This window comes from Dermacentor silvarum, chromosome 2 (assembly GCF_013339745.2).
Source record: "Dermacentor silvarum isolate Dsil-2018 chromosome 2, BIME_Dsil_1.4, whole genome shotgun sequence".
Classification (NCBI taxonomy): Eukaryota; Metazoa; Arthropoda; class Arachnida; order Ixodida; family Ixodidae; genus Dermacentor; species Dermacentor silvarum.
This window is the reverse complement of record NC_051155.1, coordinates 41,392,006-41,415,753: the sequence shown is the minus strand read 5'-3', so window position 1 is coordinate 41,415,753 and position 23,748 is coordinate 41,392,006. Positions and strand designations below refer to the sequence as shown.

General features: G+C 47.0%; 1 protein-coding gene and 1 long non-coding RNA gene across 3 annotated transcripts in view; both read left to right on the top strand.

The window, feature by feature from the left end:
* LOC125942980 (membrane metallo-endopeptidase-like 1) overlaps window positions 1-23,748 on the top strand; it is a 185,834-nt gene that overhangs the window by 133,904 nt on the left and 28,182 nt on the right. For both annotated transcript variants that reach the window (XM_049661269.1, XM_049661270.1), the window contains exon 8: window positions 2,396-2,517. In XM_049661269.1, the coding sequence (XP_049517226.1) occupies window positions 2,396-2,517 (122 nt within the window). The remainder of the gene's footprint in view (window positions 1-2,395; window positions 2,518-23,748) is intronic.
* Window positions 6,741-8,207, top strand: LOC125942984 (uncharacterized). The gene is made up of 2 exons (XR_007465460.1): window positions 6,741-7,529; window positions 7,817-8,207. It is a non-coding gene; the product is annotated as an uncharacterized LOC125942984 (long non-coding RNA).

The following is a 23,748-nucleotide window of genomic DNA, read 5'->3' as shown; positions in this document are numbered from 1 at the left end:
TGTGGCCTGTTGCATCCGTATGTTCGGCAAGGGCATTCGAAACTATTCGTTTCTTCTCGACATCGTTCTGATGCTGCCGCAGTCTCTGTTTGAAGTTGCCCGATTCACCGATGTACGCGTAGTCGCAATCTCCGCAGGGTATCTTGTAGACCACGCCAGGAAACGATTCTCTCGGAAGCTTGTCCTTACCGCCCACGAGTGCGTGCCTCAGCTTACACACAGGCACGTGTGCAACCTCAACGTCATAAGTGCGCAGTACACGAGACAAGGCCTCGCTTATCCCAGGAACGTAGGGTATGGCAGCACGTTGTCTAGGTCGGGGATTAGCCGGTCGGACGGAATCAGATAGGCGGTGTTCCACAGCATTCAAAAACGAAGTGGGATAGCCGCTTGCCGAGAGATCGCCACGCACGTGGTCCAAGTCTGTGGTACGGCCTTCTGCTTCGGTGCAAATGCGGTTCGCACGGTTGAACAGGGAGGCAACAACCGACCTTTTGTGAGCGTCCGGATGAACGGAATGAAAGTTTAGGTAGCGGCCAGTGTGAGTTTCCTTTCGGTGTACGCTAAACGAAAGCGCTCCATCGCATCTGCTGACAAGCACGTCCAAAAATGGGAGACTATTGTCGACCTCCGTTTCTACTGTGAATTGGATGGCCTTTTCCTGACTGTTTAGGTGCGCAGTGAACGAAGTCAAAGCGCTGCGCCGAATCACGCAGAAACAGTCGTCCACATAGCGCAGAAAAACTTTTGGCCTGGGACTGAAGGAAGCGAGCGCACGATTTTCCAGCCATTCCATCGTCAGATTGGCCGCAGTCACTGAGACGGAGGCACCCATTGCCGTACCGTGGACTTGCCTGTAGAAGACCTTGTCGAAGCAGAAGTACGTGTTTCCAAGGCAAAAGCAGAGGAGCCTCTTGAGGTCAGGCACGTCAACGGGCGACCTGTCTGGCAAGGTCCTGTCAGATTCTAAAGCAGAAGTGCATGCTTCCACACCCATGTCAGTCGGAATTGAGGTAAACAGCGACACCACATCGAAAGAAACCATCACCTCGTCGTCGTCAAGTGTCACGTCACGAACTTTTTCAATAAAGTCGCAGGAGTTGCTCACATGCGTGGAGCCCTTTCCGACGAGTGGAGACAGGATCTGGTGCAGGTATCCGGATAATTTGTAGAGAGGGGAGCGGGTGTAGTCAACGATTGGACGTAGGGGGACATTAGGCTTGTGAACTTTCGGCAAGCCATAAAGCGCAGGTGCAGCACCGTTATGACAGAGAAGCTTATAATACAGAGACTTGTGCTCGGGAGCTACGAAGCGAAACACATCTGCCAGGAGAGCCTGAAAGTCCCTCTGTACCTTCAAGGTCGGGTCCCGAGTGAGCCGGACGTAAGTGTCCTGGTCGTCAAGCAGGGCCAATATCTTGCTTTTGTAGACAGCCGTGTCAATAAGTACCGTTGCATTCCCCTTGTCAGCGGGAAGAATCACGATTCCAGTGTTTTTCTGAAGTCGCTGGACAGCCTTTCGTTCCTCAGCAGAAAGAGGGGAAACGAACTTTCGCCGGTGCAGCCCAGAAAGGATACCAATAGCGCGGGTGCGAGCCTCGTCACGGCGGGGCGGGTCAACTTGGTTAACCGCGCACTCCACCGCACATACAACCTTTCTGACGTCCGGGGCCGGTGCAACATTGAAATTCAGACCTAGCTCCAGGACGGAGGCCTCGGCAGGGTCGACTCTGTGCGAGGAAAGGTTGTACACCGTATTTCTTCGGCTGCGCGGTCGGTATGGCCTGGCATTATCCGAAAGTCTGTCAAGCTTGACACTATGCACCAACTCGAACTGACGGGCGCGTACATTGGCTTGAAAATTGGCGTGTAACTGGATGCTTGCAAAATGGTCCGGGCAGCGGTCCTCCAGGCGGCGGCGCGCAAAAATGGTAGGTAGACCCAGTTTATTGCTGTACGAGGTGTAGTTGGGCGTTTAGGCTAATTGAAACGGGGCGGCTCTCGGCTTCGTGATCGGCTCCCGTTGTTAGGTAATTTCAATGCATTGGGTACTTCGTAGTGAAATTTTCTCATGTAAAACCATTTCTTTACATTGTCTAGATTGTCTAAAATTCCCTAATTTATTATTTTGTTATCGTGTTATTTTTGTTAAAATTGTTGTTTAAAGTGGCTTTCGTGATTTGTGAGAGAGGCTAGAAACCTACCTACCTGTACGGTAAAGTGCGGGTGACACTTTAAAAAACAGACATTGTGTTTAAAATGTCAAGGCGTATGGTGGAGTCAGCAGATGCAAGAAGGTATAGGTGAAGATGGCTGGGAGGGGCATTTTTCTAGCAGCGGATATACATACCGTTATAACCACGCTGAGTAATACATGGATTCTTTTCTTTTCAAGCTATGATATACAAAAAGGTTGTATCAAACAAAAAACTGGATTCAAACGATACAGCGGCGTTTAAAAGCAAAATGAAGTGTTTTTTCAACCAATACAAAAATGCCAGCGAGACGCTGTGGAAGGTGAGTATTTAATCACTTTCTATTCGGCTGTGACATTAAACCAATTTAGCTCGTTTCTTCTGTTACCATTACGCGAATATTTAAGTATTGCCCTGTTGCAAACAGCACCAATCAAATTTATCTGGATAACTCGAGGAGATCGACCATAGGCGGAGAGTTTTCATTAACCCTGGAGGGGGGTGGGGGCTGCGGCTCGACGAGCTCTCGCCCCCCCCCCTCTCTCTATCTATGTATATATAATGAGAAAATAACGTTTGGCTTTTCTCGCCTAATCACAATCATTCCAAGTAATTACTGACTACTCGATCGTTTTCTATCCAAATTCATGCGTTCCACGAGGCACGATATTGATACGGAACAGCCGCCACCGTGGAGCTGCACTGAGGAGAAGGAAGACGACGTGTTCCCGCTTGCTATAGCGTCGACATTTTGGCCTCCGTTCCCTTCGCTGTAAATAAATTGTAAATAACCTTGGGCATCAGCTACACGTAACATTATTTGGTGGAGGCGGACGTTCCCCGTACCCGTCATGGAGCTTCACAGTGGTCGCAACAGCGCCACCGTAACTTCGGCTCCTGCTGCCGGCACTTCACATACGCAAGCGTCTCCGCCTGCAGCCCCGACATACGTCACCGGTTCACCCCTTCCGGATCCTGGTGTTTTCACCTGAGTCGGCAGTCCTGATGTTCACGACTGGCTATGCTTATACAAACGTGTCAGCACCAGTCACAGGTGGGATCCGACTATTATGCTTGCGAACTTTCTTTTTTACCTCGACGGAGCTCCACGGGCATGGTTCCAGACTCACGAAGAGGAGATCTCGAGCTGAGATCTCTTCAAAGAAAAGCTCCGCGACCTCTTTGGCAATCCGTTCGGTCACCAACTCAATGCCAAGAAGTCCTTGCCACACGTGTACAGACGTTGACCAAGTCCTACGTGTCGTACATTCTCGACGACTTGGCCCTTTGTTCCAAGGCTGACCCGAACATGTCGGAGGATGATAAGGTCAATCGCATCCTCAAAGACATTGCTGATGACGCCTTCAATTTACTGGTGTTTACGAACATCACCAGCATCGATACGATCCTCAAGGAGTGCCGCTGTCTCGAGCATGCTAAAAGCCGCCCCGTATTCTAGCACATCACGCGACTTCCCAACACAGCTGTTACGTCACCCTGTGACGACCTCTTCCACCAGCCTTCGTGGTGTGACAACTTAACCCGCATCATTCGTCGTGAGGTCGAGGCATCGCAACCGGCGGCCCCTTCATTCCCGTCACCTGATCATTCTCCGGCGACGATCTCCTTGATTCAGGCTGTCGTCCGTCCGCAGTTGTCAAACGTTGGCCTGCAGTCCGTTCGTTCCGTGCGCTTGGAACCTCTTCCTCCACGCACGTTCCCAGCCTGCTTTTCTTACTCCTCTCATGGACAGGGCAACCCGGCCGAATGGCGAACCGTGGACAACAAGCCGATGTGTTTTAACTGCCGCCACATTGTACATATCGCTCGCCACTGCCGCAGCCGCTGGACTTCGCCGACGCGCTATTCTTCTGATTACCACCCTCGTCCCTCTAGCGCGTCCTTTTCCTTCGCTCCTTCTATGCCCGACCCATCACCTGACCCTGCGACACCTCTGGCACGACCCCGTTACTCTCGCTCGCCTGCACCCTAGCGCCGTCAATCTCGTTCGCCCCCATCACGCCGTGCTCCTTCTCCGAGCTACTCGCAGCACCCCCGAAAGGAAAACTAGACAGTGCACCTTCTGGTGGTGAAGCTGGAATGGCAACATTGGCACGAAATCCTCGCTTCAGCTTACCAACGAACAAGAATCTTTTGGACGTTCTGGTCGACAATGTTCCTGTGTGCGCGTTGATTGGAACTGGGGCGCATGTGCCCATTTTGAGTGCTGCTCTTCGCCGTCGGCCCAAGAAAGTTCTGACGTCTGACAGTGCAGGCCCAAGAAAGTTCTGACACTGCAGGTTGATGAGGTCCAACCATTCACACTTGAGGATTGCTACAGCTCCGCCTATGCCGTGACGTCATCCTAGGGCAGTGCCGTCGACATTGAGAAGATGGTTTCCTCTGACCGTACACCTGCTCAAGCTGAAGCCCTATACCTGAAGCCCTCTGCCACGTTCTTGAAGGCTATTGCGACATTTTTTTTACTTTGACAATCGATCCTTAGCTCAAACGTCCGTTGTGGCCCATCGCATCAAAACAGGCGATGCGAACCCTATTTACCGACGTCCATATCGTGTCTCTGTGTCGAAACGAGCTGTTATCCAACAGGAAGTCACAAAGATGCTTGAAAATGTCATTATCCTGCTTTCCTGTAATCTCTGAGCGTCTCCCGTCTTACTTTTCAAAAAGAAGGATGGAACGTGGCGCTTTTCTGTAGATTATCACCACCTGAACAAAATCACAAAAAAGGACGTTTATCCTTGGCCACGTATTGATGATGATCTAGACTGCCTGTACGGTGCCACCTAGTTTTCTTCTATCGACTTACGGTCCGGCTCCTGGCAGATATCCATCGATGACATGGACTGAGTCAAGACTGCATCTGTAACCCCTGACGGTCTTTGTCAGTTCAAGGTGATGCCTTTCGGTCCCTGTAACGAACTCACCTCTTCGAACGAATGATTGACTCTTTAGTTTAGGGGTTCAAGAAGGGGTTCAAGTGGTCCACCTGTTTGTGCTATCTGGACGAGGTCATCGTTTATTCGCCTGAATTCGACATGCATATAGACCGTATTTCAGTGATTCTTGACGTGTTCCGCCGGGGCCGGTCTCCAGTTGAACTCATCACAATCTAACTTCGCTCCCCGCCAAATCACCGTCCTTGGACACCACGTGGATGCCAGAGGCGTGCGACCTGATCCGGACAAAATTTGTGCCGTTACGAACTTTCCTGCTCCGAAGTCTACCAAGGACGTTCGTAGTTTCGTCGGGCTGTGCTCTTATTTCCGACGCCTTGTAAAGGATTTTGCAACCATTGCACGTCCCCATACCGACCTCTTGAAGAAAGACTCCCCGTATGCTTGGGGTCCAGACCATGCCGCATCTTTTTCGCAGCTCACTACTCTCCTTACCACGCCTCCAATCCTGGCCCACTTTGACCCGTCTGCCTCAAAGGAAGTTCGAACTGATGCCAGTGGTCACAGCATAGGAACAGTGTTATTACAACGCCAGCGTGGGCATAATCCCGTTATAACCTATGCCAGCCGACTTTTACCACCAGCCCATCGCAGTTAATCAATCAAAGAGCGCGAGTGCCTCGATCTTGTGTGGGCTGTTAAGAAGTTTCGTCCATACTTGTACGGGCGCCCATTCTGTGTCATCACTGATCACCACGCTCTCTGCTGGCTATCCTTGCTCATGGACCCCACGGGACGACTCGCTCGCTGGGTTTTACGCGTGCAAGATTATACCTTTTCCTTGGTATATAGGACGGGACGCTTGCACAAGGATGCAGATTGTTTGTCCCGCTACCCCGTCGGCGAACCGACTGATGCGGACGCCATCACTTCCGTTTTCTCTGTGTCCCAGTTGCTTCAAATTGGCAACGAGCAACGCCACGATACTTCGTTACGACTCCTCACCGACCGTCTGGAGTCAACGCCTTGTGAAGCCTCTCCGGATGTTTCTCCACAAGGAGGGAAAATTGTACCGCCGCAATTTCGATCCCCACTGCCCGGACCTTCTGCTTGTCATTCCATCACACCTGCATTCGACTGTCCTCCGCCAACTTCACGAAACTCCCTTGGCTGGGCACTTGGGCGTCTCGCGTACATATGACCGTATACGCCGTCGCTTCTTTTGCCGGGTCTCGCCCGCTCCGTGCGGGGCTACGTTGTCGCTTGTGAGCCCTGTCAGCGCCGGAAAAAGCCCCCCACACTTCCAGCTGGATGTCTCCAGCCAATCGACATCCACCCCGACACACCCGAACCCTTTTTCCGTGTTCGTCTGGACCTCCTTGGACTATTTCCTCTCTCGAGCTCCGGAAATAAATGGGTCGCCGTCGCTATTGATTACGCTACGCGGTACGCAATCACCAGAGCCCTCCCGACAAGTTGTGCTACTGACGTCGCTGACTTTCGTCTCTACGACATCATTTTAGTGCAAGGTGCTCCATGCCAATTACTCACTGACCGCGGCCGTAGCTTTCTCTCGGCAGTCGGCGAAGACATCCTCCGCTCCTGCTCGACAAAGCACAAGTTCAGCATTTCCTACCACCTACCCAGTGAACCACAAATATCCATTGGATGTACCACAAAAGACCAAATATCCAAGACATTTAACGACGTCCAGTTTACATCTATCGTACGTTCGACTGGTACGTGGCAGTCAAAGGTCATCCAGAGGACGTCGAATGTCCTTATGATTTGGACATCTCTTGCACATTCAAAGCTCTCGTGCATTGATCGTACATAGTGCGTTATGAGTAGATGCACGCACTATGCCGCAGAAATACAAGCAAATTGTCTCTAATGCATAACAATGGGAAGCTAGGAGAGCAAAAGCATTTAATTAATTATTTTGAAATTTAGCACGACCTTTGCTCGCACTGTTGGAGGTCTAGTAACGTTGCTGCCGGACACCGCGCGCAAAAGCCAATACTTTCGCCATTTTTTCGCTATGCTTTCGGTCTCGGTTACGTCATTTTCTTTCTCATACAAAGATGCTTTATTTTTCAGTTATATCTATTAGTACACTGTTGAAAATACGTAACCTTTAACTTGCTGATGTAATACGACAATTTATAAAGAAAGAAAGAAGCTTGAACCAGCTTGAACTCGCAATAGCTCTGACTTCGCATCGCCACTGATATCAATTCAGCAACACGCGCCTCGATGCAAGTGCGCAGCAATGTTCCGGGCGTGAGCAGCGTGTGCTTTATTTGTGTCTTTTCGACTTTTGTGCGGTTGACCATGGCCCAAGTACGTGTATACTAGGCAGAACTGTACAGTTGCGTGCTGAAATTTCGAGCTGTGCTTCTGACTGCTATTTGTGGTACGTTTGTTCGCCTTGCGGAGCGCTTACGGGAATACTCGGGAGGCAATGTTTTGATGGTTAATTTTCTCACATGTTTGTATCGCTTGGTTTCCTGCGTTCCTCTTCAAGTGTCAGGGATATTTCTCATTTGCAATGCCTACTATCTCTAAGTGTCTGGCAGCATTATGTTATTGGCACTTTTGTGATCTGAGAAGCTGCCTGACCAAGTTGCCTATCAAGATGAACATTCCATCTCTGGATTCTGCTTGCGTGGAATTTATTTCACCATATATTTTTCAATGCAGCTAGAAAGTACTGGCTTTCTATCTTGAATCCGGTGGCCCCAGAAGCAAGTGCTGGCAAGCAGGCCATGCGCGTTTGGTCATTAATTAGTATGTTATACTACCTCTTACTAATCAGTTTTATTCTTTTTAATTATAATTGTGGCACTGTGCCTACTAGTCATTTTGTGCCTACTCGTTACTTGTGTTTTAATGAAGTTTAATTTTCAAAAATCTGTTTTTGATTACGTTTTTTTATTTATTTTTTTTTTTTTATTATAGATCCGCGTTTAACCTGTTTGTATACAGCGAGAACATGTAATGAATAATTTCATACATGTGCGTGGCTGGGGGCCGATCATTTTTGTAATAAAGCTTTATGAGTTGTATAAATAAAAAAGTAACATTGGTATGACATTGTGAGTTTCACTGGTGTGCTTTACCTAGTGCTTACTGAACTCACTATTTTTCATTTATCCATTGCAGGATTTGTAATGATGCATGATGATCAAAATGCGGATTTACGGTTTTGTTAGCACAGTTTTCGCATTTTGGTGAGCGCTAGAACTATATATAAAAGTTGACAGTCACTTTAGCGAACACTGAAGAGGATGAAGGCAGAAGCCTGCGCACTCACGAAGCATTAATTAAATTATTTGTCATTCTCATTCGCGTGCGTTGTTACTACTATTGTTTTCTCCTACCAAAGTTGTGGGCTCGAGTGCCTTAATTAACTTCGTCATAATTAACACCAATGGTTGCGGGCTCTACTCCCACGAAAGGTCGAGGGTTTGAGTGCCTTAATTGTATTTTAATTAACTTTGCCTTAATTAACACCAAAAGTCGTGGGTTTGACTTCCACCAAAGGTCGAGTGTTCGAGTGCCTTAATTAACTCTGCCCTAATTAACTTGCCTTAAGTAACTTCGCTCTAATGAACACCCAAGGTAGTGGGTTCGACTCTACCTTCACCATGTCAATTGGAATCCAACTTGGAGATAATTTGGAGATGTGGCCGATTCGCCCATCTCTCCAAGTGCTTTTGACTCCCAACAAAGGCCGTGGGTTAGAGTGCCTCAATTAACTCTATCTTAATGAACTATGTCTTAATTTGCTTCGACCTAATTAACACCAAAGGTCGAAGGTTCAATCCCCAATTTTGGTGCCATTAAATTTTGGTGCTGCAACGCTGGACATCGGATTTTTCGACCATTGAGCCATCTAAGGATTTCACCTTAAGTGTTGCAGTTTATATTTTCACATTCACACATTTACACGTTAACAAAACATTTCAAGCAAAGTCACCAGCTACACGCCGACAATGGGGGTAACTGTACCATTAGTGTGCCTCAGCAGATGTACCATCGAGGACAAATTAAATGCGAACAGCGAAGTGTGTGGCCGAAGCATAACTAAAGGTATACTGTGCATGTCGTCGGCCAGTCGTTGTGCACGTGCGTGGGGATGTAGTTCTCGAGGCAGAGTGCAGCGCTGCTCGCCCTATTGCGATAAACGTCACCCGTATTTTGTCCGAAAGTTGTTTTCTCATCTCTCCTCGACAGTGCCATACCCACCTGGCAGTACAGTGTTATGGTGACTAGCACCATCGCTACATCTGTAGTGTGATATAGCTGGCATGCTACCCAGCTTGCTAACGTGCATTGCTTTGCTTTTGTTACCACCATCAAAGCTGACAGTGTCTAATCGTAATTTGAATAGCACGAAAAATGTATTGCATTGGATGCGCAACAACAGTGCTAGCCACCTTAAAAGTAATCACAGATAGGAATGGCACTGCAATAGTGGGGTGAGAATACAAGCTTCAAACAAAATACAAGTGACGTAATACGCACTAGGACAAGCAGCCCCGCACTCCGCATCGAAACCACATGCATGTACATGTGGTACATGTGGTTGTACATGTAACCACATGCGTGTAAAATGATCGCTGGCCGACGCCGCAGACTATGCTTTTAGTTACGTTTTGGCCACACACACTGCTGTTCCCATTTCATTTGTATTCAATAGTACATCTGCTGTGGCACTCGCAGGTATGCAGCTCAGTATAGCGTCAGCAGGAAATATCCACTAGATGTTCTATGGACCTCCTGCATCCCCAAAAAGAACATCTATTAGAGGTTACTTATGTCCAGCTGCGACATCCTTTCAACGTTAGAGCAACGTGATCTGGATGGGACTTAGATTATCCATGGTACGTATTTGTAATGTTGTTTGGATAAATATAGATATCTATAGGATGTGTGCAATGTCTCAAACATGATGTTCTATGGACATCTATGGTACATTAATGGTTCACTGGGTACAGACCAACGGCCTCAGGGAGCGCCTCAACCGGACCATCACCGACATGCTTTCGAAGTGCGTTGCGGCCGACCACCATGAGTGGGATCTTCATTTACCATATGTGACGTTCGTGTGTAATTCATCGCGTCACGACACCGCCGGCTATTCACCATTCTATCTCCTATATGGCCGAGAAGCCGCCTTGCCCTTGGTCACTTTGCTGTCCTCGCCCCCACGTTCAGCCACTGAATACGCCGGCGACGCGATCGCACACGCCGACCACGCACGACAGCTCGCCCGCACACTTCTCGAGGTCTCATGGGAGCATCAGAGGCGCCTCTATAATTGCCACCATCGCGACGTGAATTTTTCTCTTGGTCCTCTGGTGCTTCTCTGGTCACCAATCCACCGTGTGGGCCTTTCTGAAAAACTGCTCTCGCGCTGCACTGGCCCATACCGTGTGGTGCGACAAGTGACCGATGTCACGTATGAGATCATCCCCGCCGACATCTCAGCATCGTCGTCAGCAGCAAATGACGTCGTTCACGTGGCGAGACTAAAGCCATACCACACACCTGTCACCGCGGATGTGTAGCTTAAGCACCGGGACGGTGCTTCTACTGCCGGGGGTGATGATACGGAACAGCCGCCACAGTGTGGCTGTACTGAGGAGAAGGAAGACGACGTGTTCCCGCTTGATATAGCGTAACCATTTTGGCCTCCGTTAGCTTCCCTGTAAATAAATTGTAAATAGCCTTGGGCATCAGTTACACGCAACAATATGTTTACCTGATGACCTCCGCGAACTGAACAAGGGGCTTGTTATGATTTCGTGAAAATAAGGGGGGAAGATGTGTAAGCAAAGCTCAGGGTGCGCGGGTCAGTTCCGGTAATATACACGGTGATTAAAATTAAGTTGCCAATTTTTTTTTTAAATTGGACGTTGAGACGTACGTGAAGACCACCACTGCAGTACGGTTATGTGGTGAGGGAGCACAAAGTGAGATGATAATTATCGCTGTTAGCAGTGAAATTCACACAAAAATTGAGTAATTAGCTTTTGACTGTCTGCAGTAAGCAGGCACCGTTTGTATTGAAAAGATATAGGCAGTCGTGTTTCTACAGAGTTAAATTTGGCAGAATTCTTCAAGCGTATCCGTGATTTGAGATATCAAACTGCGGAGTTCAATTGCCGTTCGCATGATTACGCATGCAAGACAGTGTCGACCAGCGCAAAGCTCCTTCCTTATCTCGGTATAACAGAAGCTGCCATCATTACAGGCTGCGCAGTTCCATGCTTTGATAACGGTTCCCACTTCTGCCCTTTGCGATTACGCCAGCCGAGAGTGAAAGGGGGGCAGTTATCATTTTTGCCTATGCCTCCTCCCCGTTGTCAGACTAAATGTCGTACCAAAAAGGTGCTTTGCGCCGGAAGTAATTCTCTTGCATGCATAATCTGCGAACGGCAATTAAACTTCGCAGTTCGATATCTCAAAGCACGGATACGCTGGAAGAGTTCTGCCAAGTGGAACTCTGTAGAAGCAGGACTGCCTCTAACTATTCAATACAAACGTGCCTGCTAAGTGCAGCCAGTAAAAGTCAATTATTCAATTTTTTAATTGCACTGCTAACAGCCATAATTATCACCGCACTTTGTGTACCCCTCGTCACATTAGCCTAGTGTAGAGGTGGTCTTCACGTATATCTCAGCGCCTAATTAAAAATTAGGGGCAGCTTCACATTAAGTGGTGCGAAGACGGGGCAAACAGCGACGCTGGTGGCTTAGTCTGTGACCCGTGGCCCGTGACTGCAGCCCGCCGGCTGCAGTCACGGACACCGACGTGGACGGCGTCGGCAGAAGCTCTGTGCGTTGCCTCGTTGGTGCTGCTACATTTTTTTCTCTCTCTCTCTCGCTTTCATTTTCTCTTTCTCTCTCCCGAGCATAGCGCGCGCCGCGCGCATGCTCTCCTTCCCTGTCCTTAACGTCCAATGTGAAAGCAACAAGTGCACGACACCGAGTCTACGAGAGTTCTGCAGCCGTCGCGGCGGCTCCGAGCTTTCTCTACTCGGTGAAGTCCCACCAAGCTGCGCCTCCTCGCTTGCCTGGGCGTGGCTGGAGGGAGAGGCGGCGAAGCACACGCCGCTCTGCGAGGTGGTTGCTCGGCAACGCGTGGTGACGTCATCTCCAGGCGCAGTTTTTTGTTCGCATTACGCGGCCTAACCCAGAGCTTAAACAGCTCCGCTGTAAAAAAAGGCCCGCTCAACGTATAACTTTGCTTACCCTGTATATATACGGACTGAATGATTATACGCAGGCGTTGATCAAGTATTTCGTACTTATTTGGTATAATTGCAATTAGACAACAAACGTCAAAAGTTATTTTCATACATCACGCTTCTTTTGGCGCCAATTTCCACTGAATGCGAACTTGTGAACTAAATGTGGCACTGAGGTACAACGAGTAACGACCTATACTCACACTTTCAAGCATCTGCTGAAGCAATTTTTCCAATATCTATAATTTAACAAACCAAATTTCTCTTCGCATTGTCGTTGGCCTTAACGTTCCCCCACTTTCACAAAGTTAAATCTTGGTGGCAACTGCCGTTCTCTCTGTACAGTGGGCTAAATTGTGCTCTATTCGGAAAACACACCTATAACGTTCTGGGGTGCTTAGGTACGTATACTGCACAGGCTGCAATTAACACACGTACTATGTACTTTGCCTACACATTACCCATGAACATTCCGCTTATTTTCAGAACATAGAAACGAGTTAAACGATCATTTAAATCCCCACCCAAGACACCGGGGAAGAACTAATTACATTATGGAGAAAGCTTGGGTAGAGTTTTTATTTCGAAAGCTCATAATTATGTCAGAAACACTAACGTTTCTCTGCACATTACAGTAAACATGCCCCTCCCCCCCTTCTGTTTTCACCAACTGTAAACTCGGTGGTACGTTATTTTCTCTCAGGACATTCGGAAACATTGCTGATAACGACCACACAGCACCTTTGAGCACTTGCATAAGGAGTTTGTTGCAAAAGCTGTAATTAACTCACGCTCTCGAAACTACAACCACGCATCACGCTTCATATTCCCCTCATTTCGCCCTAAATGCAAACCTTGTGGCACGTTCAGTGCTTCCATCACGTTGAGCAAACTTCCTGTGTGGTTCGCAAAATACACATGTGAACTATTAGTTGCATATTAACCACAGCATAGCCCGCTATTTTTCCAAAGATAGAATTGCTACCACCTTTAGTTTTTTCGTGGCAGGGGAAAACCTAGTGAGAGTTTTAATAGCGCTTTTACACAGCCCAATAACGAAGGTTGAGTTATTGTCATATAGCCGTTAATTAGGTGACACACGTTAACAATTTCCACGTATTTCTGCTAACAGTTCCCACAATGCATCTAAATATAACTGAGCTACAAGCAGCGCACTCGTAAAAAACACGTACACAACAAAATGAAGCACTGAAAAAAGTGTACGCTTTGTGTGTGCCACCACTTTTTCTGTGTCCTTGTTCTTATCAAGTGCATTGCTACTAAGTCATTATTGTGAACTAGCCGATCAGTTCCTCTTAATGGGACTGATAAACGAATTTTGTGCTATCCGTTTCTTTAGCGCAAGGAAAGCTTCCCCGTCTTAGCTTCCAACCATACAGCGGTAACGCCGAAACAAAAGTGTCATGAAACATTTTTATTCGAATATACCGATATGCGTTGAGGATTTAGCCACGCTGAATAAACATGCCTGAAAAGGGATAGGTGAGCGTGACAGCGATTATACGTAGGCAATGGTGGGAGGCAGCTGCAAGTCCAGCCCTAGCTGTAACAAAATACTTTCTTTATCAAGCTGATGTACCTGTGGTTCATACTTTTTGAAGTATTGCATTACTTCTGCAATAAGAGGTGGTGTCGAAAGCTACGCCCCTGCGATGGCTTCCGCTTAAGTGACAGAAACCGATTTCGAAGGCTATGCTTTTGGTGGCTGTATCCGCCAGGCTTTTTTTTTCAGCCAAGTCAAGCTAAGCGATAGGATAAACCAGTGGTAGCTCCCCGCAGGGGCGTCTGCGTCAGCAGGCGTTTGGTGTGTTGCGACACCACGTACCCGAGCACACGAGGGCTGGAACCTCTCGCGTGTAGCCTTCCGCGGCTTAGCCGTGTCCGGGGAAAAGAGGATCCTGGGGGTTGAGTCGATGCCGGGTGTTTGGATCTTTACGGCCCCTCGGCGGAGGCAACACACCTCTTTGGCCTCTGCTACACGTAGACGCCCCCCCCCCCCCGGACTGACCCACCCGGGGTAAATCGATAGTTGTCTTTTCCTATCCTCCTCTGCAGTCTTCGTCTTTATCTCTCACTTTCAATCTTTCCTGTCTCCTCACTTCTGAATATCTGATCCTCCAGGCAGCTAGGGTTAACCTTGTGTGAGATAGCCAACCTTGGTTATATCATATTTGGTATAGTGGTTGTGTACAGCTGGCGTTGGCAGGTCTTGTTTATAACAACCTGTCACGTTCCCTTATTGGGCTCCACGGTAGGCGCCTGGCACCGCTGCCGAAATCACTCTAATTTGTATGGCTTCCTCATACGCCAGACTCCCTGATCGCCCCCTCATAAAAAGAGGGCGCACCGATGAATCTTTCAACTTCAATAAGACCACCGAAATTTTTCCACGTTTCCACGTGATTCACAGTGAATACCCGGGCAAAACCGTAACAGTATCACCTTTTGTAGTTGCTAAATGCCTGACTGACTATCTGGGTCCTGGATACGAAGTAACGAAAATGGCCAGTGGTGACATGCTCCTCGAAGTCCGTGACAAAGCTCAGCACCAAAATCTGCCAAAACTTGTCTCGTTTGGTGACACCCAAATTTCTGTAAGCCCTCATCGTTCTATGAATAGTACACGAGGGGTAGTATCAGATCAAGACTTACTGGAATTGACTGACACAGAGCTCCTAGACGACTGGAAAGAGCAACATGTCACGAATGTGCAGCGAATCAAGATCCGGCGAGACGACAAGGAAATTCTTACAAGACACCTTATACTTACCTTTTGTACAAGCACTCTCCCTGAAAACATCGAAACAGGTTACATGAGAATAAATGTCAGACCGTACATTCCGAACTCTCGACGCTGCTTTAAGTGCCAAAGATTCAGTCACGGCTCTCAGAGCTGCTGGGGCCGTACTACCTGTGCAAAGTGCGCATCCCATGACCACCCTGCGGACAACTGTACCGACCCACCCCACTGTGCAAACTGTGAGGGTGAAGACCCGGCATATTCACGCTCCTGTCCCTCATGGAAAAAAGAAAATGAAATCATAACACTTAAAGTAAAAGAAAACATTTCCTTCACAGAAGGACGAAAACGCCTCTCATTTGTGGGGCCTACTTTCTCCGAAGTGGCACGGCAGGGGGCAGTGCCACAACGGTTCTCGGCGGCCGTTCGAACCACGCAAAGTGGACCGGCGGTAGTGCCACCCGCCCCCACTGCGGCATCAGCTAGTGCTGTTCCGCCACCCAGGAAGAAGAGCCAGCAGTCGTCCGTGCCTGCAGGCTCTACGACACCTAGGGCCTCTGCTCGTGCAGAGAAGCCCGAAACACCCGCGAGCGGGCATCCAGCGCCTCGGCAGAGGTGGTGGATACATCACAGAACCCACCGACGTCCCAGACGCCGACTGATCGGCGCAGCTCTGAGGAGCGCGCCAAAAAAGACAAACCCCGCATCACGCGGCCCGGAAAGGGCCTTGTGGGCTAACACAGATTTCCCCCCTTAAACACACAGCACAAAACACTTTCACTATGGATACACGAATACTATATTGGAATGTCAGGGGCCTTCTCCACAACCTCGATGACGTTAAAGAACTCCTACATAAACAAATCCAAAATTGCTGTTTGTTCAAGATGCACATCTGAAACACACACACACACACAAACTTTCTTCGCAAGTACGCCATCGTCCGAAAAGACCGTGACGAGGATAACGCCTCGTGCGGCGGTGTAGTAATCGTTGCAGAGAAGTCTGTAGCTTGTCATCATGTAGCCTTGCAAACACCCCTTGAGGCAGTGTCATTTGGGGTAGTTCTTTTCAATAAGCTGGTAACTGTTTGTTCTATATATATAGCCCCAAGCTATCACCTCATCAAAACAGATTTTTATAACCTCATAGATCAACTGCCGGAACCCTACCTACTCATGGGCATTTTTTACAACACGTTGTGGTGAGACTCGCGATTAGAGATGCGAAGTGCGGAAAGAAACGGGAAAATTCCGGAAAAAACATGTTTTTTGTTTTCGTTTTTTTCGGCGCAGTTGGCAAAAGTGGCCAAAATTTCCGCGGGGAGAAACGTACAGAAATAAAACTTAGGTAACACCCAGCGCTGAACGCGAAAGCGAAACGTAGAACGCGAAATCGAAACGTCGCACATGATACCGAAACACCAAACGACGGCTGACCACTCGCCATCGATATCACATAATGTCAGCTCCAGCGTCACCAGTGGCTTCGTCATTCGGGTGCGGTTTCTCATGTTTTGGTGCCCGTTATTGTTCAATTTTGATTTTCCCTCGTGCACTTGTGCAACCTGTGGCGGAAGTCCGCATATCAAGCCGTGTGGAAGCAGATTCTGCAATGGTACGGCCAATTTCCGACGTGTGGATGCACTTCACGGTCGGGGAGACCTTCACAGTCAGGAAGACATCTTGATCTATGTTTCTATAGTCAAAGCCACGACGAAATAGCCACAGAAGAGACAGTTCAGTGCTCTTTGTTCTAACTGCCGTAACAATTCTAAGAAGCCGCACCCGTCCACAGAGAACGAATTAAACTGAACGCGTTCGCGGTGATGCTTCCGGCTTGTCTTCGATTTGTTAAACCCTGCATTCGTTTGTGAACAGGCAGAAAGCCTTTCACTTCTGTTATTTGCATAACGAGAGTTATGGCTTTGGACATTTGGCAATAAACTATTGACCGTATGCTCAAGAAAATTTGTTCTTTTCCATTTTTTTTCAAAATTTCAGAAAAAACGTGAAAAAAAAACAGTTTTTTTCCGATTGCTCAAAATTTCCAGAAATTTTGCATCTGTACTCGCGATGCGACGCGAGAGGACGACTCATCGAAAATTTTCTTTGGCCTCTGGTGCCTCTTTCTATAATAAGCAGGAGCCGACATACTACAACGCCCAACACGATTCGTATTCATCGATAGATCTTGCAGTTGGATCTGCTTCCCTTTACCAAACCTTGAATGGAATGTCATTAAAAATCCTTTTGGAAGTGACCATTTCCCTGTAACTTTTAACCTAATAACGCAGCAGGATAACCCTCCCAATATTCCTCGATTGAAATTAGCATCATCTGACTGGGAGCATTTAATTAGCATCATTTGACTGGGAGCATCTGACTGGGAGCATTTACCACGAGATTTTATAAGCAATTTTAGTATCGATGATGCTGTGGCATATTTTACCGCTTTTATTATTGATGCTGCTGAAAAGTCTATCACACCAACAAATGGTGGTTCACTTAAAAGGCGTGTTCCCTGGTGGAACGAAGATTGTAGAGAGGCGCGAAAAAGGCAGAACAAGGCATGGGGCGTATTGCGTAGATCGCCAAATGCAGAAAATCTCATTCAATTTAAACATTGAATCGCAGGGAAGGCGGACAAAGAGAGAAAGCTGTATGAGGTTTCTCTCGGGTATAAATTCATACACACAGGAGGCAAAAGTATGGAACGGCTTAAGAAAGCTAAAGGGGCAACAAATCCATTCGTTGCCTCTGGTGAATGACCAAGGGAATACCTTGCAGGACCAGGCAGACTCTCTTGGGGAGCACTTTGAGCGTGCGTCAAGCTCAATCCATTATTGAGAAACATTTCTTATATACAAACAGATAGAAGAATGTGGGCCATCGTACGTAAATGCTGACAGAACGAACCGTATAACCGCCCTTTCAGTATTGCCGAGTTCAGAGCTGCCTTGATCGTATGTAAGAGCTCTGCACCGGGACCTGACAGAGTCATATGTATGACATGATTAAGAACGTACACTCTGAAACACAACTGACACTATTCGCACTTCTCAACACTATTTGGACTGCCGGATATCTTCCATCCGCATGGAAAGAAGCGATTGTGATCCCTTTATTGAAGCAGGGTAAAGAGCCTTCCTCGGCGGCAAGTTGCCGATCGATAGCTGTAACAAGTTTCCTATGTAAGCTATTTGAAATAATGGTTAATTGACGATTCATACATTTCCTTGAACTCAACAAAATGCTTGATCCCTATCAGTGCGGCTTTAGAGATGGGCGATCCACAACTGATCATCTTCTGCGCATTGAAGGAAATATCCGGGACGAATTTGTACAGAAACAGTTTTTCTTATCGGTATTCCTCGATATGGAGAAGGCGTACGACACAACGTGGCGTTACAGAATCTTGAGAGACTTGTCGCGAATGGGCATCCATGGCAATATGCTAAACGTAACAGAAAGCTATTTGTCTAATCGCACCTTCCGCGTCAATATCGGCAATGTATCGTCACGTCCATTTATACAAGAAACTGGTGTACCCCAGGGTATAGTGCCTAGAATATTGGCTAGTGTGCCGAACACCCTCCCTTTTCAATGGGGGAGCGTGGCGCCGTCTGCAATGAATGCCAAGGTGGCCGGCAGAAGTCGCAGCCGTGTAGGTGGGTGCCGACTGCGCGTGTCGCCTGCAGTTTCGCAGTGGTTGCGCCGATTTCTGTGTTTGCGTTTTCAGTGTCATTACGGTGTTGCGTGTTTGTTCTTGCGTCATAAAAGCTTTGAGTGAGTTTGTGGTTGTTTTGCTCCCGTGTATGTGAGTAGGAGAACTATGTGACGGCGGTGAAAGAATGCTGAAACCACAGCTACAGTGAAGCTTTGCGTGGTTGTGCTGGAGTAATTACTGCTGGAGCAAAGAGCTTGTATTCGTGTTTACTGCACCATCTGATGGCGTACGGCTCGCAGAATGGGAACGAAGGATAAAAAGAAACGACAAAACGCGGACGCCAACTGCTGTGGTGTGTGAAAAGTATTTCAAAAGCCGTTTCGTCGAACGCACGTTCACTATCATCGTGAACGGCGTTTTCAACGATCTTCGCCGCAATAAATCGCGTGTGAAATCAATGCGATACCTACGATATTCCATAAGTATCCTACTCACCTTCTGTCTGAAAGCAGAAAATTAAGAGACTATATATATATATATATATATGCGAGATAATTTCCATCAAAGTGGCACAGGTGCACCCATTCGGTGGCCTCCTGAATTGTTGTGCTCAGCCGTTGAGAGCGCCGAATCGGAGAACTTCGATCGAAGGATCTGGTGTCCACCACAAAGCTTCTGTATCAGAAGAGTGCGCCCAACGCTGTAGTTTCAAAGCCGCGAGTGCTGGTGGATTGCATAATGTATGATGCACAACGACCGCAAACCACTAGCGAAAGTCGCCATCTGTACTACAATACGCCCTTGTGGAGTCTTTAAGATAAACAAAGGAAATGAAATCTCGATCTCTACTCCAGTCGCATGGAAAAATGTGCGATCTGGGCAAGTGGAATCATTAGCTTATGGCGCCTATTTACAAGGTGAAATGAATAACTTAATGTAATTTACTTCTCACCTTTAAGGAAAATGGTAGTGTTCTGAGTGCTGTGATGATGACAGAAGACAAAACAGGTCGCACAACTTGTGATGAGGTACGTGTAATCCTTGATCAAGAAAGTTGCCTTAATTATCAGCTCCAGCTTGTTTATGGTCGACGCAGTTTAATTAAAGCCTGCTTCAAAGAAGCAGTACTATATAGAGACATGGTTCTCGCTGAAGAATGTTTGTTAGATCTTATGAAAACACGTACAATGTACGGGGAACATTGTACGTGTTTTCTGCATCTACAAAATAGTTCTCATATACTAATCAAGCAACCATCCTTCTCGGCTCACCCTCGCAAGTTTTCGTTCGCACCTGTAGGCATAATTGGCATGTGGCCGTAATATTATGTCGCACTTGGATTTTATATACGGAACATCACGGCGACGGTGGAAATTCCCCTGGAGTGTCCACACAATTGCTATTGCAAAAAAGCGAAAGTGCAGGAAACTATAGCGAAAACGAATATAGGAGTATAATTCCATATAGGAAATTTCTTGCAAGTGAAGCAAAAGTTAATATTTTGCCCTGAAAGAGCAGCTCTTGTTGCACGACGTAAGTCGCATCACGGCATGCGATACAATGGTGAGTTTGTAAAACGTATGATGATGAACATGCGAAGCACATATACGAGCATCATCGAAGAGAAGTCATATAGGGTGTTTTTATAGACAATCCAGATTTTACATAAAGAGACTATATAATAGCAGCGAACATGGCGTTGTCTTGCAGATGAGTTCCGAGGCGAGGTGGAAATACATTGCCGCTAATAACGTGAGGTTCAGAAGACAAATTAACAAAAATAATAATGACCTTTTTTATACAGTTGTTGAACTGGAGAATACGAAGGCACTCACATTTTAACGCACCTTATTTTTTTTTACCTCGGAAGTCGCGCTGAATTTGAGATATTTATAATCGAACTTCAAAAGTCAATTCAGGCAAACCGCTGGAGCGCAGAAAAGGCGACTGCGCGCTGTCGTATCAGATCGAAACACCGTGACGCCAAGCGCGAGAAAGTAGCAAACCGAACTCTTCGGCTGTCGGCGCGGCAGCTACTGTTGTATGCTGTCATTCAAACTTCGCCGCACACTTCTTGAATATCTCGAATTAGGTGCGATTCTCCAGGTCGTTAAAAGATGCGTGTGGATGAAAATGTAACTGCCTCCTAATTTGCCATTTAAACAACGGTCCCCAAGGCACGAATAAGAAATGTAATCATTATATTTTGCTAATTAGTCTTCCGAGGCTCATGTCCGCCTTGATTATGAACTCGTCTGCGAAAACACCAGGTCCGCTTCGTTCATTACTTTTTAAAAATAAAAATCTGTAACGTCGAAAAAAAAACACCCTGTATATATAGTCAGTTTGACAGGTCCATATAAATTAGGCATTCTTATTGTCTATTAGTAAAAAGTCGCCGAATAAGTACACTTTAAACATCCTACGTTGCAATGAGCTGAACTGTCTTAGAAAACGAATGTAGTGCTTTCTTTTCCTGAATTGAACCACCGGAGGTTCGACACTCGAAACAGCGCTAGCTAGTACGTAAGCTCAAACGCAGACAGCAAGCAGTAAATAAGCCTTCTTATAGTCAAAAGAAACCCGAAATTAGAAATCACCTTCCCACATGAGAAATTTAGTGCTCCTACGGCTTTATAAATGCAAAAAGCGCAGCAGCCCCTATGTGAAAACACGGCAGTCTATGAAGAGCGGGTGGCGCCGCGGCACACACCCGCACTGCAGCGCTCCTAGCGGCAGCCGCCGACATTCATTGCAAACGGTGCCACTCGAAAGGCCGCGGTCGGCACACTAGCCAGTATATTCTAGGCACTATACCCAGGGAGGTGTGCTCAGCTGCCCACTGTTTATCGTTAAGATGAACACACTGCGTGCCTCATTACCACCGGCAATTTTTTATTCCGTCTACGTAGACGACATACAAATAGGCTTCAAGTCCTGTAACCTCGCAGTGTGCGAGAGACAGGTACAGCAGGGCTCGAACAAGGTGTCCAAGTGGGAAGACGAAACCGGTTTTAAAGTTAACCTCCACAAAAGTTATTGTGTTCTTTTCACAAGAAAGAGAGGCCTGATTCCAGATTCCTGTGCACAACTGTATAGACAGCATATACCTGTGAATAAAGAACACAAGTTTTTAGGCATAATACTTGACTTTAAGCTAACTTTCATTCCCCACATAAAACATCTCAAAGCAAAATGCCTAGAAACAATGAACCTAATGAAGATTCTATCCCACACAACATGGGGCAGTGACAGGAAATGTCTAACGAACCTTTACAAGAGCCTCATTAAATCGCGACTGGATTATGGTGCTGTAATATATCACTTTGCTGCCCCAAGCTCGCTAAAGATGCTAGATCCCGTTCACCATCTAGGTATCCGCCTCGCCACCGGCGCCTTCAGAACAAGCCCTATTAAAAGCCTATATGTAGAATCGAATGAATGGTCACTTCATCTGCAGAGATCATACATCAGCTTCACATACTTCCTCAAAGTCCACTCTAACCATGAACATCCGTGTTCTCAAACCGTTAACGATTTGACGTGTATACTACACTGTTCCATAATCGACCCTCTGTGAGACGGCCTTTCTCACTGCGTGTGAGAGAACTTAGCAAAGAAATGAATGTCCGACTTCTCGAACATCGTCTAATGCCTCCAGGTAAATTATTACCGCCCTGGGAGTGGCAGGTGATAGAATGTGGTGTATCCTTTGTAGAGGTCACAAAGCACGCTCCTGAACTTGAAATAGCAATGCATTTCCGTGAACTCCAATCGAAGTACTCTTGCTCTGAATTCTACACCGATGCGCCAAAGTCAGATTCTAGCGTATCTTACGCGGCTGTTGGTCCTTCTTTCTCTGAATCAGACGTTCTGAACCCTCATACAAGTATATTTACTGCAGAAGCCTATGCCGTACTGTCTGCTGTTAAACACATTAAGAAATTAAAACTACCGAAGGCAATAATATTCACGGACTCCTTAAGTGTCGTAGAAGCACTAATGTCTTTAAGAAAACACAAAAATTATGTTTTAATTGAACTGTACTCATACTTGTGCAATATTTATTCATCTCATAGACATGTGACTATATGCTGGGTTCCTGGTCATAGATGCATCGAGGGTAATGTGTTAGCAGACCAAATGGCCAGATCAATTACATCTCAAGCTACTAATGCTACAGTTACTATTCCTGCCACAGATCTCAAGCCTTCTTTGCGAACGAAACTGTGAAGCCACTGGCAACGCTTGTGGGACGCCGAAAAAATAATAAGCTCCACTTAATTAAGCCACAGTCAGGTTTCTGGCCCTACAGTACCAAAACACGAAGAACAGATGTCTTCTTGTGTCGTCTCAGAATAGGACACACATATGGTACTGACAATTTTCTGCTGACTGGTAACGAGCTTCCAACCTGTGGTCGATGTAGTGAGAGGCTGACCATCCTCCATGTCCTTCTGGAGTGTCGGGAAGCCGAAACAGAGAGAAGGAAACATTTTCCTCTTGCATACCGCTATTGTGTCCCACTTCATCCCTCCATGTTTCTTGGTAAAGATCGATTTTTTAAAACCAAAGCAGTCCTCGCTTTCTTGAACGATGTTGTCCTACATGGTATAAGCCCAATAAATTCGTAACGCATCCTCTCTCCCGAGGATGCCGCTGTGACACTGGTTTAGTATAGAACCTGCTTCCAGGCCCTTGTGGTTCAAGGGCTCTGTTTAGGCAGTAGTGCTTTTGCCAATTACTACATCTGAAATATCTTGAATATCGTATCACTCTTTTCAATGCATTCTCCATTTTCATAGTACACGTCATTAATCATTGTCATAACCTTATCACATGTAGATTTTACCCACTTTACAGCGACTATTGTAGGCCCCTTTACAGCCACGCCTCATCTAATGTTTTCTCCACACCTCATAATTCACTATTCATGTACCACTGACA